Source organism: Lichenostomus cassidix, chromosome 5 (assembly GCF_008360975.1).
Source record: "Lichenostomus cassidix isolate B80296 chromosome 5, HeHo_3.0, whole genome shotgun sequence".
NCBI lineage: Eukaryota > Metazoa > Chordata > Aves > Passeriformes > Meliphagidae > Lichenostomus > Lichenostomus cassidix.
This window is the reverse complement of record NC_139486.1, coordinates 40982050-40999345: the sequence shown is the minus strand read 5'-3', so window position 1 is coordinate 40999345 and position 17296 is coordinate 40982050. Positions and strand designations below refer to the sequence as shown.

General features: G+C 40.1%; 1 protein-coding gene across 1 annotated transcript; it reads left to right on the top strand.

Moving 5' to 3' along the window:
• Positions 1 to 234: 234 nt before the first annotated feature.
• Positions 235 to 16892, top strand: API5 (apoptosis inhibitor 5). Its single transcript, XM_085062636.1, has 14 exons — positions 235 to 425; positions 3825 to 3986; positions 4782 to 4875; positions 5869 to 5934; positions 6295 to 6446; positions 7798 to 8004; positions 8545 to 8649; positions 9337 to 9426; positions 9994 to 10175; positions 10888 to 10981; positions 11471 to 11527; positions 12582 to 12658; positions 13008 to 13144; positions 14746 to 16892. The coding sequence occupies exons 1-14, from the start codon at positions 357 to 359 to the stop codon at positions 14823 to 14825; spliced, it is 1572 nt and encodes a 523-aa protein (XP_084918762.1). The 5' UTR covers positions 235 to 356; the 3' UTR covers positions 14826 to 16892.
• The last annotated feature ends 404 nt before the right edge of the window (positions 16893 to 17296 follow it).

The window sequence follows — 17296 nt, the reverse complement described above, 5'->3', positions numbered from 1 at the left end:
CCCCGCTCCCGGCGTTTGGCGCTCCCGGCGCGATCCCGCCCCGCTCCCGGCGTTTGGCGCTCCCGGTGCCATCCCGCCCCGCTCCCGGTGTTTGGCGCTCCCGGTGCGATCCCGCCCGCTCCCGGCGTTTGGCGCTCCCGGTGCCATCCCGCCCCGCTCCCGCCCCTCTCCCGCCCTGCAGTGCCACCGCCCGCCGCGAGGGGGCGGCGCGCAGGCGGCGGTGCTTGGCCGCTCTGGGACTGGCGCCTCGCTGGTGCTGACGACGCGGCCCGAGCGGGAGCGGCGGCCGGAGCGGCGGCGGCGGCGTCAGCGGCGGGCTCGGTGTCTCGGCGGCTCTGCCCCTTCCCCGCCGCGCCATGCCCAGCGTGGAGGAGCTCTACCGCAACTACGGCATCCTAGCGGACGCTACGGAGACGGCGGGCCAGGTGCGGCGTGGCTGCGGCCTGCAAGGCCTCGCTAGGCCTCGAGCTTGCGTAGCGCCGCCACAGGGAGTTCCGGGCCGAGACAGGGCGGGCGGGTAGGCCGGGATGCCGGCAGAGGGGCTGCTCGCCTCGCCGTACAGCCGGCGAGCCCCCGGGGCTGTGCTCGGGGTGGATTTCCGCAGCCCCGCGGTAGTGGCGATGAGCATCGCGCCTGCGGAGCTGCAAGGACGGCAGCAGCTCCCGGCGCTCCTGCAGCATCCGCTTCGTGTCGGCAGCTCTGCTCGAAATGTGGCGTCGCGGATATTAACTGGTTCTTAGCTAGAATTAGGCTGCTTTTTGCGTGGGGCCGGGGAGGTTTGCCTGGCGGATTCAGGCCTTGCAGTCTTTGACACCGGTGGCCATCCAGATCTCATCCGGCGCACTTGCACATCCGGAGGGCTTCTGGCGGGCTGTCTTGCTAAAAGGCTTGCTGGGGGAAGGTGAAGTCTGTTATGGTTTGAAAGCTGCCTGTAGCCCTTTGATTTTTTCTTCCTTGAGGCAAGAACGTAAGGTCGACTGTCACGGCTGAAAATCTGTTCTGTAAAATCCTGGCAAGATCTGCCATTTGTTTATACCATTACTGAATTATTCAAGAAAAGAGAATGACGTAGTAGATTACCAGTAGAAAATATTATGGCTAGTTAAAACTAGTTTTGGAATTGCATTAGATCTTAATTTTCCCAAATGGCCCCCTGAAAAAGCAGAAGATAGATTTTTGTTCTTTTTTTTTCTTTTGGTCATAATGTCTATTAGTAGGAAAGTAACTTTGCCGTATCTGTATGTAACCATAGATTTTTAACTAGATGCTGCTATGCAAGGTCACTTAGAAAGTTCTTTAAAAGAACAAAAGAAAAAAAAAATAACAACTTGGTGGTTGTTTGGGAGCAGGCAGGTGTTGAAGTTTTTTTTTTATTTGAATTCAGTTTCATTCACTTTGCTTATGTAATTATGCCCTAGTGAAACAAAGGATCCTTGCTGGCAGTCCAACAAAAACATCACGTCAGAACCGAAAACAAAGTGCAAATGAAATGTAGAGAACTATGGGGAGGAGTACAGAGTAAAATGTGCTGTTACCCTGCCACTTTAGAAATGCATGGTTCGCCATCACTTTGATTATTGTGAGCAGCTTTTGTGAGGAAGGAAAGGCCATCTTAGGTAGAGCAAACTCCAGCATGGTTAAGAAATGCAGCCTGTGACAGGGCAGATGTGTAAGAACCTCCAGGGGTAAGTATAGAATGGTGATTCCTTAAACATTCTCCCAGCTTTGCCCCTCTCCAGCTTTTGGGTTCCCAGAGCCAGAGGTGCTGTCTCTGTAATGAACACAGTTTGCAAGGTTGTTCTTCAGGGGACTTCTCTGATGCTTTGTTGAACTGAATGTATTTCTGGCATATAAAGGTTCCATGGTAAAATATTTCATTATTTCATTAACCTTTGTGAAGGAGTTACCTCTTTGAATTCATAATTTCATAATCTTACTTGATGTCTCCAGTTTTTGCCTGGGGACCTGGGCCTGGGGACTATCAGAAGCATGAGATCAAAAGAAGTAGTTTAAATGACTGGAAGTATTGAACTTGTAGAAGAATGTTTTGGTTGAGTAAGGGGCTCAGGTATGAGGAGTTCACTTCATGAGTGGAATGAAAGTGAGAAGTTGGAAAAAACTGTTAGGAAGCAGGCTGAAAATAAAGAGGAAGACAACCATTTCTTCATAACACATTTTAAAACTTGTCCTAGGGCAAGATTAAGAACTAACCTGGAGAAGTTAATGGATGATTGATCAGTTAACAGTTACTGAAAACAAAGTTCTGGACACTGACTCCAGCTGAGGACATTCCTTTGTTACAAAATGGGAACAAAATGCACAAAACTGAAGGATCACACTACTTCTGTAGTTGCCTGTGGTTTTTCTAGAGCATTCCATGCTGCCAGGTGCAGGTAAAACAAACTCCTGCCTGAACTGTATTTTGCCTAAATGGTAGGAGTGGTTAGCATGGAGGAGCACAAATGCAGGGAGCACAGGCTGCTCTGTTCTATTGCTGTATGAACGCTTTTTCACATGTATTAAGTTTTATGTTACGCGTTGCACAAAAAAAGTTCTTAATGTGCAGCCTGCATCTACAATGATGGGTGTTTTCATTGCTAGTTTGTGCTGCCTCATTCCTGCCATTGCTGCTGAGTGCACTGCCTTAGCCCAGCTACAGAGTAAACTGGGGGGTGATGTGGTTCAGCTGAAAGGCAACTGATTCTTTCCTTGGTTATTTTTCATCCAGATCTATGTCCCACTCCAGATTCTGGCAACACAGAGAGTTATCAACAAGCTGTAGGGAGTGCTTCAGGAGCAGTGGCACTAAATTTTAAAGTGCAGCTTGCTTCAGAGGGCATTAATGCAGTGCACTGCTTTGTAAGTTAGTATCTGTATTTGCTATAAGAGAACTTCCATGGGGAGTAGGGGTGATAATTCATGTGGCTCTGGGAAATTTAATGTAAATAAAGCAAAGAAAGTGTCCTATGCTGTCATTGTTGATGTTCAAAGTAGTATAAGCTGTCTAAAGCATTCTCTTTCACAGCCATGAGGAAAATTAATCTAAGAAGGTCCTGATTTCCTCTACTATCCTAATAATGCTGACTTCTACACTTTCTAACACTCAGCTAACCACAACAAACACTTTGATTATTCTCGTTTCAGACCTGTAGGCACAAAATCAGAAGCACCTGTGTGGTTCTAGCTGGAGGAGCTAGAGAATATTCCACTGTTGCTGAAGTGTTTGTTTCTATATTTCAGCTGGAGGTTTCTGGGATTTTTTAAAATCTAGTTTTCCTTAACAGTTCTTCCAAGCACTGTGTTTTATGTCAGATTATGTTAACTACCTGAACGGATACCAGAGATGCCAAGTTAACAACTTGTAGAGATGCCAGAGATGCTTTAGCACCATGTATGTTAAGTAGAATTCATGATCCATTGCAGTGGCATAGTTCTTGGGAAAGGTGGTCTCTACTTGAGAGATGATACACAAACATACAAAAGGCAGAAACTCCTTGAAAAACTGGCTAAGTTCAGTGACGGTGATCGTATATTTCCTTGCACTAATCTAATCATAAACAGTTTGCAAGAGCTGTTACTCTTAGGGCTGGCAGTTGGAGTTCAAATACACTTGAACAGACAGGAGCCAGAATAACAGCAAAAGGCAGGCAACAAAGGCAAATACTACTAAATTGGCATGGTTGTATCAGTCTAAGATATAACTATATTCCTTTGTAATATAGTTCACTTAAATAGTTGAAGAGAATGGGAGAAAAAAAGTTGCTCCTTGTCTTGAGAATAACCCAGGAATTTTCCATTTACATATTGTGTTCTTTTTCTTTCAGCATAAGGATGCTTACCAGGTGATCTTGGATGGAGTAAAAGGAGGTGCCAAGGAGAAGAGACTTGCAGCCCAGTTTATTCCTAAGTTCTTCAAGCATTTTCCTGAACTAGCTGACTCAGCTATCAATGCACAGTTGGACCTCTGCGAGGATGAAGATGTTTCTGTAAGAATAAGAACCTTGTAGCAAGTTGATACTTTGAATTCATATTTTGCTATTATTTTCTCTTTTTGTTTAATGGGCTGTGTCTTTCAGGAGGGGAGGGTTGGTCTTTGGAAAACAGAAATTTAGTTGGATTCCTGCAGTTAATTCATTGTGTGATGGTCTGGGGACATGCATCAGTTTTCATTTATCTTTTTTGCTCCCACCGTTCATCAAAGGAATAGCTCTGTAGAAAGAAACTTACAGTTTATTTGAATACCATTTACATGTTTTCCTGTCAAAAAGCACTTTGTGGTAATTGATTCTGATAAATCCTGCTGGGAGACAAAATCTTGTTTGCACCTGAGAGCCACAGGGATGTGTTTCTCAGAGGTATTATTGAAAAAGTCTTGAGATGCTTCATGCTGCTTCTGTGGTATTGGTAGAAGCTGCACCTTTGAAGCATCTTTGTTTATTAGGTCTTAAGTGATTTGGAGAGATTATTTAAGGATTTTTTTCAGTGCTGGGAACAAACCCTGGAGTTTATCCCTGCCATATGCACAGCTGTAGAACTATCCTTCCTGTTAGCAAATAAAACTTCACAGTAACACACATTCCAGCCTTTATATTGTTGATCATATGAAACATTTGGTGAGCAGAGGTGCTGTTTGAATTTGATTTTTCTCCAGTGCTGCCTAGATCTAAGAAAAGTAAATTATTTTCTTCACAAATATGTCAAAATAGGGGGATTTGGGGTTTTATGTAATTACAGAAATGTAAAAAGTTTTTTAATTTCTATGGTATTGACAATTTTGACAGATCCGGCGACAAGCAATCAAGGAGTTGCCTCAGTTTGCCACTGGAGATAATCTTCCTCGGGTTGCAGACATACTGACTCAGCTTCTGCAGTCAGGTAGGAGACTCATACTGGCTGATCTCCTCATGGCACACCTAAATATATACAAAATTCTGGTTCTGTAGAACGTTTCCCATTGATTCATAGTTTATCCCAGTGCTGTTTGTGTCCTTCTGCTGTTCTTTTTCACCTGCTTTATATTTGCTATACAGTTGGGTTGCTGCTTCTGCTGAAAGGTCACTAATTATTCTAATCTAAACTGAAAACCTTTCATTTAAATAAAACAATTTTTTTTCATTCAAGTTCTCTGCAAACATCTGTAGAAAAAGGCAAGGGGAGGAACCTTCCACTTATGCTCTGCAGCAAATTGCTTTCTGAAAAAGAGTTACTAAACTTCTGATTTAGGTTCCAGAACCTGAAAGAGTATGAGGGTGTTTTGTTCTATACAGTGCATTTTTGGTGCAAAATAAATATTTTGGGGGTGAATTCAGGATTTAGTGTACATTTCATCTCAGTAAGTTATAGAGTGCTAAATATTAGGTGTTCAAACCTCTATTAAATGGTTAAGTCTCTGGACTTCTCAGAAGATAGGTTTTAGTTTGGGTTTTTTTGAGACTTAAGCATTTCTCCATTTAGTTCAAGAGGGAAATCGTTCCTGCCACGTAGAAATAATGTAGATTAATTAAGAGTTCAAAAAAAAATATGTATTTTACATTAATTTAGTGAAGGTCAGCTTGTTTATTTAGTTGTTTCTTAAAATAACTAAATATATTAATAACTTTTCGTCAAGTTTTCAGTCCTATCAAGTTTGTAAGGTTTAAGTTTTGGCAGGGAGACTAAAGCGACAAATCATTTTTTATTTTACTTCCAGCTTTCATAATCATGGCTTTGAACTTTCTCAGTCTAATGGTTTTTAAAATACAGGTTATATTGTTTATAGCTGAATTCTGAGGACAGAATACTTCTTGTGCTGTATTAGCAATTTTTGTTTTTCTGCTCATACCTTTGCATTTCAAGGGTACGTATATCAATTTTATTTTCTCTCTCCAGATGATTCTGCAGAATTCAATTTGGTGAACAATGCCTTGCTCAGTATATTTAAGATGGATGCTAAAGGTAAAGGACAGGTTTTTCTATACATGACTTTTATTAATACTTCCCAGTCTGTTGTATGATGAGGACTCAATTTTGTGTCTTCTTAGTACAGTGCAAAAGTGAGACACACACTAATTGTTTGGTTTTGCCAAGTTCAATACTGAACTTAATAATTGTGGGTCTGAATTATGTAGACTAATAAAAGTGTGTGGATTTTAAGTCAAGATACATGAAAATCATATTTTTTCTTAAAAGTTAGTATGGCAGTTATTTTAAAATGTGTCATGGAATCTTAAAAGAAGAAATTTCTTCCTTCTGCATAAAAAGTCCAGGTTGTAACTTCTAAAATAATTTGCATTACCCGATTTATTATACATTCAGGGACTTTGGGAGGTTTATTCAGTCAAATTCTTCAGGGAGAGGATATTGTGAGAGAAAGAGCCATTAAGTTCCTTTCTACAAAATTGAAAACCTTACCTGAGGAAGTGATGACAAAGGAAGTGGAAGAGTTCATATTGACTGAATCAAAGAAGGTAAGTGTCTGATTTCAGTACAAACTCAAGTATTGTTAAACCATCCCTTGTCTATCACTGGTGTTGCTTTGGAGGTCTGTTTTAGCATTGTACAAATGCAGTCTTGTACTTACCTATTCTAATACGCTCCAAAGTTTGCAGCATTTTTTGTGATGATGTTAAAATCACAGTTCTTCTAATTTTTTAGGAGCAACTTTGATTAGAATCACAGAATCATTCACATTGGGAAGGGTCTTTGAGAAATTGATCAGCTCAGTGAATCATGCTCAGCTGAATTCTGATCAGACTTCTTGCTGCTTTTTCCAGTTGGGTTTTGGAAACCCGTAGGGAAGGAGAATTCCTGTACACTCTGGGCAGCCAGCTTCAATGTTTAATTGTCCTCAACAGAATTTTTTTTTTCCTCTATCCAGTTGAAACCTCCCATTTTAGTTTTGTGTCATTGTTTCATTATCACTATGTCCACCTTATCAGAGCACCTGGCTGCTATGCTTGGTGACTTGCTTGAAGTGATGAAAGATTAGTGTTAGTTTGCCACACCCACATACGGCTCTCTTTAGGCTGGAAAAGCCACATTGCTTTAGGTTCTTCTCACAGGTCATGTGCTCTAGACACAGATCACCTTGTTGATTTGGCTTCCTAAAGCTTATCAAACCCTTCCTCATAAAGGAGAGCCCAGCACTAGGGGCAGTATTACAGATTTGGTCCAATGAGGGCACAGCCAAGGGCAGTCCTCTATCTTTGTTTTCCTAGGTCTGTGCTCTTGTCACAGCCCACGACACTGTTCATCACCCAAGGGATGCTGTTGTCACTTGTGTTGAGCCTGTTGTCCCCCAGAGCCCTCAGTCTTCTCAGCAGAGCAGTTCCCCAGCCAGTCAGTCCACTATTCGTACTGATGTAGGAAAGTTGGTTCTTCCCAGGTGCAGGAGTTTCCATTTGTCTTTGTGGAATTTTATAAAATTTCCGTGCATTCTCTAAGCTGAGAAAGATGCAAAAAGTTTCAAAACAACCAGCAATGAGTAGATACTTTTCAGTTTAACATTTAGTAATTTTAACATTAGTTTAACATTTATTCTGCCTGAAGCATTTGATTTTTGTTAGATAGAAATTTGTTCTTAGGTTTAGAGTTAAAAATGTTTCCTACACACAACTTAATGACAGTTGCTTTAATTTATAGGTACATTCAATTATACTGAATGTTTTCATATGTTCCTTCAAACTTGTGTTTTGAATAACTAAGTGCTAAATTTAAATGCTAAATATTTGCTTACTTCAGCTTTTCAAAACCAGCAGGTTTGATTTGGAGGCTTGCAAATTACCACCACAGAAATATGTTTTCTGTTTTTCTGTTAAGGTCCTGGAAGATGTGACAGGCGAGGAATTTGTTCTGTTCATGAAAATATTGTCTGGATTAAAAAGCTTACAGACAGTCAGTGGGAGGCAACAACTGGTGGAGCTGGTAGCTGAACAAGCTGACCTGGAACAAACATTCAATCCATCAGATACAGATTGTGTGGACAGACTTTTGCAGTGCACTCGGCAGGCAGTGCCACTGTTCTCAGTACGTATTTGTTTGCTTTGCATGAGGAGTATTCAGGAAAGTTAATGGCTGGAGCTTGGCTCTGGTGTTCCCAATGATTATGTTTGGAAGACCGCAAATCAGCACATCTCTGCCTTCAACTTCTAATGTATCCAAATGTTGGAAAACATCCTTAAAGTCCCCAGAAGGAAAGATACCTTATGTTTTTCTCTCCTCTTTTCAAATTTAAGATGTTACAGAGAATTACAACAAAATTCTCACATTATTTTGTATGAATTTGACTATTTCAAGTCTAGTGCCATGCAATTACGGCACTTAAAGACCTATTATGGGGTTGCAAGCAATCTTTTAATCTATGGTTGCAGACAGCCTCTGGATTTAGGCTACCTGCAAGGGTGTCTGTGTCTTAGGAGTAAGAGGGAAGTTTAATAGAGCTTTAAGGTGCAGCTGTGAGGTAAGCATTTATAATGGTGGGGGGAGATGGGAGAAAAAAATTTAGCTACTTCAAACTCAAGAGTAACCTGAATAATGTGTGATGGTTTGTTTGTGGGTTTTTTTCAGAAAAACGTTCATTCCACAAAATTTGTTACTTATTTCTGTGAGCATGTTCTGCCAAATCTCAGCTCTTTGACTACTCTAGTGGAGGGTCTTGATATCCAGTTAGAGGTAAGCCAAAGCTAAAATGTCTTTCAAATAGTAAAAAATAACTCTCCTAGACAAAGACAGCTATTTTAAAAGTTGGAGGATCTTTCCTTAAGTAGTTTTCATTTCTTGACTTGTAGGAAAAGTAGCTGCACTAGAAAAAAAGTTTGCTCTATTGAGGCATGACTGAGCATTGCCTTTTAAAGCATGTGTCATCTGTCCCAAGCTTTTGAAGCAAGGTAGAATAAGTAGATCAGTGTAATCATTTTTATATTACTCTCAATTTTTTTAAAGAACATAGCATTTACTGAAATTGTGGTTGCATAGTTTGTGCTAATTTAGCCTCCTAAGGGAGTGGCTTAATGTCTGTAATTTTGTTTACATTAATCAGTGCTGCAGCTTCAGTAAGATCTCTGTGGCTCTCACTTGAAGGTGAGCTGTGCTGCAGATGTGGGAGATGAATTTTTGTTTACTTGTTGACTAATGCTTGTTGGGATTAGACAAACAAACCTGTGTTTCTCTTTAAGGACATGAAAAACAAATTAGGCATATTCTTCTTGTATTCATTCCTGATGTTTGGGAGGAGTTTAATTGTAATAGCTGAGCTCTACTGTGCTCAGCTAGTAGTGATGTGATAATTGATTTTAGATTGAATGTTAAGCTTGTCTACTTTTAGTTAACACACGAAAACCTAGTTATCCTTATGTGTAGGTTTTGAAGCTTCTTGCTGAAATGAGTTCATTTTGTGGTGATATGGAAAAGCTTGAAACAAATTTGAAGAAGCTGTTTGATAAATTACTGGTAAGACTAATTCAATTTTTATTTATGTAAAACACTTTAGGAAATTAAGTTTTCATCTAAACAAGTTATTTTTATGTATTCATCTCTATCCTTTCTCTGAAGTGGCTGTTTCAGAGATAGCTCTCTTTTACTGATAGAAGGTCGAACATAATTTTGCAGTTTAAAGCCTTTGTAGATAAAAAGTTGTTACCTGAATAATGTTTTTAATCCAGTAAACTTGTGTGTGTTTCTTTTTTTAAAAATTTCATAGTCGTGAGAGTCTCATGTTGATCTCATTAAACTCTGTCTGCACTGACAGTTTTAGGCAAATTCCACACTATTTCAGAAGCATTGGTGCAGTACATTGTTGCTTCCTGTGGTAATAGTGCCACCATAGTATTTCCTCTGCATCACAGAAGTGTAGGCAAACCACCTGCATCAGGACTTTATTCAGGAGTTCATCACATTAGTATAGTCGATACTTCTCAAATTGTCAGCACAGATAAACCATCCAGTTCAAACACTGCCAAAGAGCAGTCAGTCAGCATAAACGTGTCTCATGCATTTGTTTTCCTTTCTGTTCTTCAGGAGTATATGCCCCTTCCTCCAGAGGAAGCAGAAAATGGGGAGAATGCGGGCAATGAGGAGCCCAAGTTGCAGTTCAGTTATGTGGAGTGTTTACTGTATAGCTTTCATCAGCTGGGTCGCAAACTTCCAGACTTCCTCACAGCCAAGCTGAATGCAGAGAAATTGAAAGACTTTAAAATCAGGTAATGATTTAGAGACAGCTGTTAATGTTCTGTTACAAAGTGTTTGTTAGGAATTCTTAGTGAGTTCCCCAGGGTTCAGTATTGGGGCCCTTCCTGTTTAATATTGTGTCCAGAAAAGGGCAGTGGAGCTGGGGAAGGGTCTGGAGCACAAGTCTGATGAGGAGTGCCTGGGGGAGTAGGGGGTGCTCAGTCTGGAGAAAAGGAGGCTCAGAGGAGAGGTCATTGCGCTCTACAGGTGTCTGACTGCAGGTTGTAGTGAGCTGGGGGTCAGTGTCTTCTATGTCTCAAGTAAAAGGACAAGAGGAAATGGCCTTAAGTTGCACCAGGAGAGGGTCAGATTAGATACTAGAAAAAAAAATTCACTGAGAGGGTGGTTGGGCACTGGAATAAATTGCCCAGGGAGCTGGTAGAGTCTCTGTCTCTGGAAGTGTTCAAGAGGCATCTGAATGTGTGGGGGTGTGGTTTAGGCATGACAGTTGGCCTAGATGATCTGGAAGGTCTCTTCTAACCGTTATGGTTCTGTGACTATGAAAGTGTGAATTATTATTGTCTGGATGCTAAAGAAGCACAAATCTGGAATGGAATGGAATACTTATTTTGAGCATTTTTCCTAAAGGGGAAGAAACACAATTATAGCTTTCCTTTGCTTATGCTTTTATTTCTACAGGACTATGTAAATTTTACTAAGGGGTGTTGTTTTTTAATGTTTTAGGCTACAATATTTTGCTCGAGGGTTGCAAGTGTATATTCGGCAGCTTCGTCTGGCACTTCAAGGAAAAACAGGAGAAGCTTTGAAAACAGAGGAGGTAAGAATTGTTCAGGACTTCTGATTTTTCCAATGGAGTTCTTTGTAATGAAAGAACCACTGGCACATATTAATAGGCTGTAGCCAGTTTTAAGTATTAAAATAGATTAGGGGCATAATACTGCTGACATTATTGCGAGTGCACATTTTCTGATGCTGGATTTTGCAAGTGAAGATGATCTAGTTTCAACTGTTAGCTGCTCTTTGCAGAAACATGTATTTGGTTTAATTGTGCTCTGTGCTTTGTTTTGAAGGGGAAATCTTCATATGTTGAGTGAGAAAAAAACCAGTGGGAACTACACTGGAACATTAAAAGCAACTAGTTAGTGTAAAACTACAATAAGTTAAAAGCAGCTGTGATGAAAACTCAGAAGAGTACACGCCTTTCACTATCACTATTGCTATAGCAATTCACTGGGAAGAGCAGTCAGTTTAATGTTATGACTTCATCAAATGGCTAGATGCTCAGTGGTGTCTATTTATTTTACAGAACAAGATTAAAGTGGTTGCCTTGAAAATAACCAATAACATTAATGTTTTAATCAAGGTAAGTACTTACATTATGAAGGAGTAAATTCCCACAGCAGAGTAACCTATGCAGAAGAAAGGAATGGATTTGAACCGAGTTGTATTGTGTTACTGTGTATTGTGCTAGTTGGTGTTAGCCAGCTCAGGGTTGGTGCTGCTTTACTGTTTCTGAAGAGAGGTGGATCTTGCTGATCCTGCAAGCAGCTTAGCTTTTGCTATTGCTGCTCTTGGGATAGGGTGGGGACACCCTTTTCTGCAGCACTAGTTGCCCCCACGAAAAGACCACCTTGCTTTAGGGGTCTCTGGATTTCCTTGTCATTTCCCTTTCCTACAGTGTCAGTGAGGAGTAAGGAACAGTTTGAAGAGGTGCAAGGAGATGCAGAGGAGGGAGGAGGCAAAGCAAGCTCCTATACAGAGCCTGTTTCTCCAAAAAGTCTAAAACAGATGGGCTGCAATAAAGAGATTTTCATCTGGAGCCCATGAAACCATTCTGATTTCTTCTAACCCCCTTTTTCCTCTCTTTCTTCGCTCTCACTCGCCACAATAAACCAAAAACTTAGCCCACCATATTCAGAAGCCTATCTTGTACCATCATAGGGATATCATATGTCTCCCTGCAGGAGCCACTGTAGTTCATTGTAAGATGCTTGATGTGCACAGGGAAGGAGAGAAAGCCTGTGCTTTCTCTGTAGATGCCCCATTCCTTGAAACATTCAAAGTTGGATTGAATGGTCGCCTGAGCAACCTGGTCTAATGGAAGATGTCCCTGCTTATTGCAGGGTTGTTGAACTAGATGGTATTTAAACATCCCTTCCAACTCAAAACTTTTATATGATTTTGTATTTGGTCAGTGTAAGACACTATTCTGCTAATACAAATCTTAATTGAATTTGCTAGTAAAGGCAACTGGATAAGGCAGTAAGCTACTGCCTTCTCTCTCTGTCATGGGACTAAAGGATTTAAAGTTACTGGAAAGTAGTGGTTATTCTGGAGTCTCAGTAAGTAGCTAAAATTTTGAAGTGCAATCAACATGAATTTACTGTAGAATAAGCTGTCCAATTTTGCCTCCATAGGATCTCTTTCACATTCCTCCTTCTTACAAAAGTACAGTTACACTGTCCTGGAAGCCAGTACAGAAGGCAGATGCAAGGTAAGAGCTCTTCATAAAAAATAAAAAACAGTGGTGTTTATCTTGTAAACAGCAAAAAGTAACCTCCCAGGCTGTGTGTGCACAATACAAACAGCACATGAGCTAAAAGTCTTGCATAAAAATAACACCCATCCTGTGGCTATGAAGAGATGATCTTAGTCTTGCTTTAGGGATACTAAAGACTGAATCAACTGGAGACTTGCTTACTTCCTCTTTGGAGGTACTATTATTCAGGGCATTGTCACTGGCTGCTGCTGGCTTCCAGTGGTTAATCTTTGTGCCTGAACTACTGTTACTGTACTTGTCACCACAGGGGTATAATGATATGTTTTTTATTTTCTTCTGTCAGTCAAAAAAGAGCATCTGAAGATACAACCTCAAGTTCACCCCCAAAGAAAGCTTCAGCAGGACCAAAAAGGGATGCCAGGCAAATATATAACCCTCCCAGTGGAAAATACAGCAGTAACCTGGGTAGTTTTTCTTACGGTAAGTTAGGCAGCTTGGAAAAACTGTGTGTAGTGACAGTTGTGTGTTGGGGTGGGGTGAATAAATATCACATTCTTGGAACAGCAAATTGTACTGTCATGAATTTTTGTGATGGTCTTTTCCTAGCTGTTGATCTGTTGCAGGGTTTGAGTGTTACCAACCTATGATTTATGTCATTTGCAGGTTAGTTTTAGTAGTGTTCTAACACCTTGAGTTAGTAATTGAACTGTTGTGTTCTCTATAATGACCCACATGTACCAATTTCCCATTGGACAGGCCAGTTGCAGCAAGTGGCAGAGCTGGGTCACCTCTGGACCTGTGCTGCATTCCTATTACAGCTACTGCTGTAATAGGATGTTAATTACTGCTGTAATACTGATGTTGCAGACCTGATCCAGAAGTTCTGGGAGCTGACAGGTTCACTGTGCATGCACACAGTTACATCCTCATGCTCCCAGTCACACTGAATCTGCCTTTCTACCAGGCATATTTTTGGGTGAAGCCCAAGAGCAGTTGCAGACTGGATGAGTAGGCCCAGCAATGGCAGCATCCCATTCCTGTCTTCCCAGTAGGCCCATTGGTACTACCTTTGGCAAGTAAAGAGTCTGGTATGACAAATTGTCACCCACACCCATGGGCTGAAAAAGTGTTATAAAGCATTGTTAGATACATGAACCAAAGAGAAGAGATAACATCATCTGCAAATTTCTTACTCTAGACTTCAGGTGTTGTTTAAAATAAGATGTAGTCCCGCAGGTCTAAAGTCTGGGAGGCGTTCAACTAGAAACGTTTTATTGCTTGCTTCTTGTTAGTGAGATGCTTAGGCCTCTTCAGTCAGTTTCTGATTTCTGTACCCTTTAAAACAGGCATGCAGTTCTCTCTGTAGATTAATATAACCTGTATTTTAATGTACATGAAGAGAAATCATGAAGGGGAAATGAGGGTTTGGTACATTTACAAACAAATCCAAAGAAGCTATATGAACTATTAGGGTCTGTCTTGTTGGGGATTTTTTGCTATGATCAGATATGTTCTTACAAAGAGAAAGGGAAAACTTTCTACAGTATAGAAATAGTTTGTGTGGTATCCATCTCTAGCTAAGATTTGTAATTGAATGGAGTTAAGATATGAGCCCAAGAAAAAACAGAATACGCTGGTGATAACATAAGGATAGAAAAGGACAGATAGAATGACAAAGTTGTGGTTTTCCATCATTTTATAAAATCACTAGTAGCAAGTCAGATGACACCTCAAGATTAATACTGTGTTTTTGAACGGAAGGATGAGCTAGGCAGCCAGTTTTCAGTTCTGTGGTGATGGATTGGCCCAAATATAGTCCTAAATTACAGGGACAGTTACTTACCACAGTATTAGTATGCAGAAACACTGCACTTAATTTAGACAGGCTCATTCTCCTGACCTTTTTTTTACAATTCGTGGGGTCCATTTTCCATCAAAACACAACTCGGCAATCTCATGGTACCTAAGCAGGCTTAGCCTCAGAGACTGAAGTTAGCCTTCAGTACCTCCAGATCATGCTATTCAGTTTGAATCTCTATACAGCATAAAACCTGCCTGAAAAGTTTTGACTCTTATTTCAGAGCAAAGAGGTGGTTTCCGGGGTGGCCGAGGAAGAGGCTGGGGAGGACGTGGCAATCGTAGCCGAGGAAGAATCTACTGAGAAGTCTGCTAAATCTTCCATGCCCCTGAAAGGCTAAAATGAAAGTGCTACTCAGCAAGTTTGCTTGGAGCATTGTTTTCTTCAAGGACTGCCTTCCACTGAGACTGACTTAAATGTTCTTTATACCTTTGTATGTATGATCTACTTTTCTAACGGACTACAACTTGTCCATAGTGAAACTACAACTGTATTTTTGGATGCTTACAGTCAGCAGTTTTGGGTTCTTATTTTTTAAGTGTCTTCAGGATTCAAAATTGGAAAAGAGCATAGATGTTTCATCAAAAGCTGCATCTTGACAGTTTGTATATTAACATAAAAGCTATTGCATAACTGAAACTATATAATTGAGTTTATGTATTAAGTAATGGACAGGAAAGGCATGACAACAGAGATATGTGTTAGATAAGCTTAGCAGCTGAAGTAACCCTTTCCTCATCTGTAACCATATTTGCAATATGTGGAGAAGAGTACCATTGTTAAATTTGCTTTGATTTACTTTCTTGAATTGAATTGAATGAAATACATGCTGGTTTTTTAAAGTTTGCAACATGGCTGGAAATCTGTTTTGCTTGTAGCATGAAGTAATCCTCTTAGAGATGTGGAGAATGTGGCGTTTTTTGATTTGCACATCTTACTCTTCTCCGTGCATTGTAATACAAAAGTGATGTTTTGAAAATTGATTTTTTAATGTTTAATATTAATATGTGCATATAGTTATGCCGTGAAATTTCAGTAAATGAATAGCAAAAAAAACCCCAAAACAATAAATGATGAATTATTTCAGGAATGGGCAAAGACTGATGCAGTGATTAAGCTTTATAGGCTGGAGCTGGACCACAGGAGTTTCTGGCTCTTTTCTGTTTTTTGCAGATTTCTGGATTAGTTGGCACTTGAGGGTGGGTTGGTTGGTTGGTTTTTCTTGTTTTGTGATTTTTTTTGTGTGTGTGTTTTGGTTTTTTTTTTTTTAACCAATAGTTGCATTTAAAAATATATAAATAAAATTGTATTTTGGGTAACATTGAAAAATTCCAGCTATGTAGTTTGATTCAGGTGGAAAAGTTAACAATTCCATGCTATTTTTTTCCATAGCAACTTGAGATTTTTATTTACTGGTGTGCACCCAGAAAATACAATGTAAGAGCACAATGCTTTTTTTTATTCTCACCACTCAAAATTTTAACTTCTCAGGTCATTCAGCATTATAAAGGAATTAGCATATAGTAAAAAGAAGTCGAGACAGAGGAAAAGAATTTTAATTAAGTGTTCCAGAGCATGTTGATGTAAAATACCTTAGGCTTTAGAAGAGTGACTACTACTTCTCTTCCCGTTTTTTTGTCCAGCAATGTCCCCAGAAGGTGATGTCTCCCCACCCTAGTTCCATTTGTATTTGCTTGTAAATCTGACTCCGGTGTTTTCATTAACACTCTTCAATATTTATCACTACAATCAGAAGGCCAGAATACCAAAATTATGTCAAAGTTAGAAACATTGTTGATGCTAAATTCAAAGTCTATTTTTGCTTAACTCTGGAACAGTAGGTAGGAAACTTTGGACATTCCAGGACATGTGAGCTGACTTTGTATTTCTCATTACATGCCAGCTGCAAAACTCTGATTTGGCACTAAAACCATGAAACTTGGCTAAAAGCTTTGAAGGAGAAATTTGCTAGGTCAAAATGTCGCTCTGAAAATAGGCACTGGATTTGTAATAAGCTTCTGTTGGGAGGAAAGAAAGGAAAAAGACATTTTGCACTTGCGGCTATAATTGGTATTTTGAGGAGATTGAAAAATGTAATCCCAAAGCCTAAACATAGCTTGTATTTAGACTAGTAGCTAGGTACTAGCAGCTTATGTTTTCTCTGAATTTTGAGTGAGTTTTCTTTACGTGACTCCTGTATTTCAGAGGTGATGTGCAAAGTTCTTGTGGCCTCAGAAGTAGTTAGTTTATTTTTCCCGAGTTTCCTATCTAATTTTAACACAGTGAGTTCTTGTGGAAACACCTGTTTACCATCTTGTTGAATTGTATATGTTCCCTTAAAGCTTTGGAATAAATTCATTTTGTAATTTTGTTTGGCTCATTGTTTCACAGTTACTCTGCAGCATTCTGTGTTAGTAAAAGAGGTTCTGTGGTACCTTTTTGTTGTAGTTGACTTACTGCATAGATTTCTATAGATGCAGAAAGCTGTTCGCCACTAAGGAATGATATCAAAGACTGCATTAGCTGTTTCAGGTTTTAAGTAATTCAACTTTTCAAATGCAGAATTTTGAGGGGGAATTTAATTATTCAGCAAAAGCTGCATGTTACACATCTCATTTGGGAACTCTGAAAAGGAGTCAGTCGTCTTATTCAACCTCCTAGATGTTGATGGGGTGATACAGTTTATCAGTATCTTAAAGAGCAAGAGCCACTTGGAATAGCAGCCTGGGGGTTTTTTGTGGAATCTGTAATATGCCTGATGAGAAAACTCTGGC

Bases quoted from the DNA above. Each gene is read 5' to 3' on its own strand.
- API5 (XM_085062636.1), top strand. From the start codon at position 357: ATGCCCAGCGTGGAGGAGCTCTACCGCAACTACGGCATCCTAGCGGAC. The intron at 10,176-10,887 runs GTAATGATTTAG...TTAATGTTTTAG, and splicing joins TTGAAAGACTTTAAAATCAG to GCTACAATATTTTGCTCGAG. The intron at 12,659-13,007 runs GTAAGAGCTCTT...TTCTTCTGTCAG, and splicing joins GTACAGAAGGCAGATGCAAG to TCAAAAAAGAGCATCTGAAG.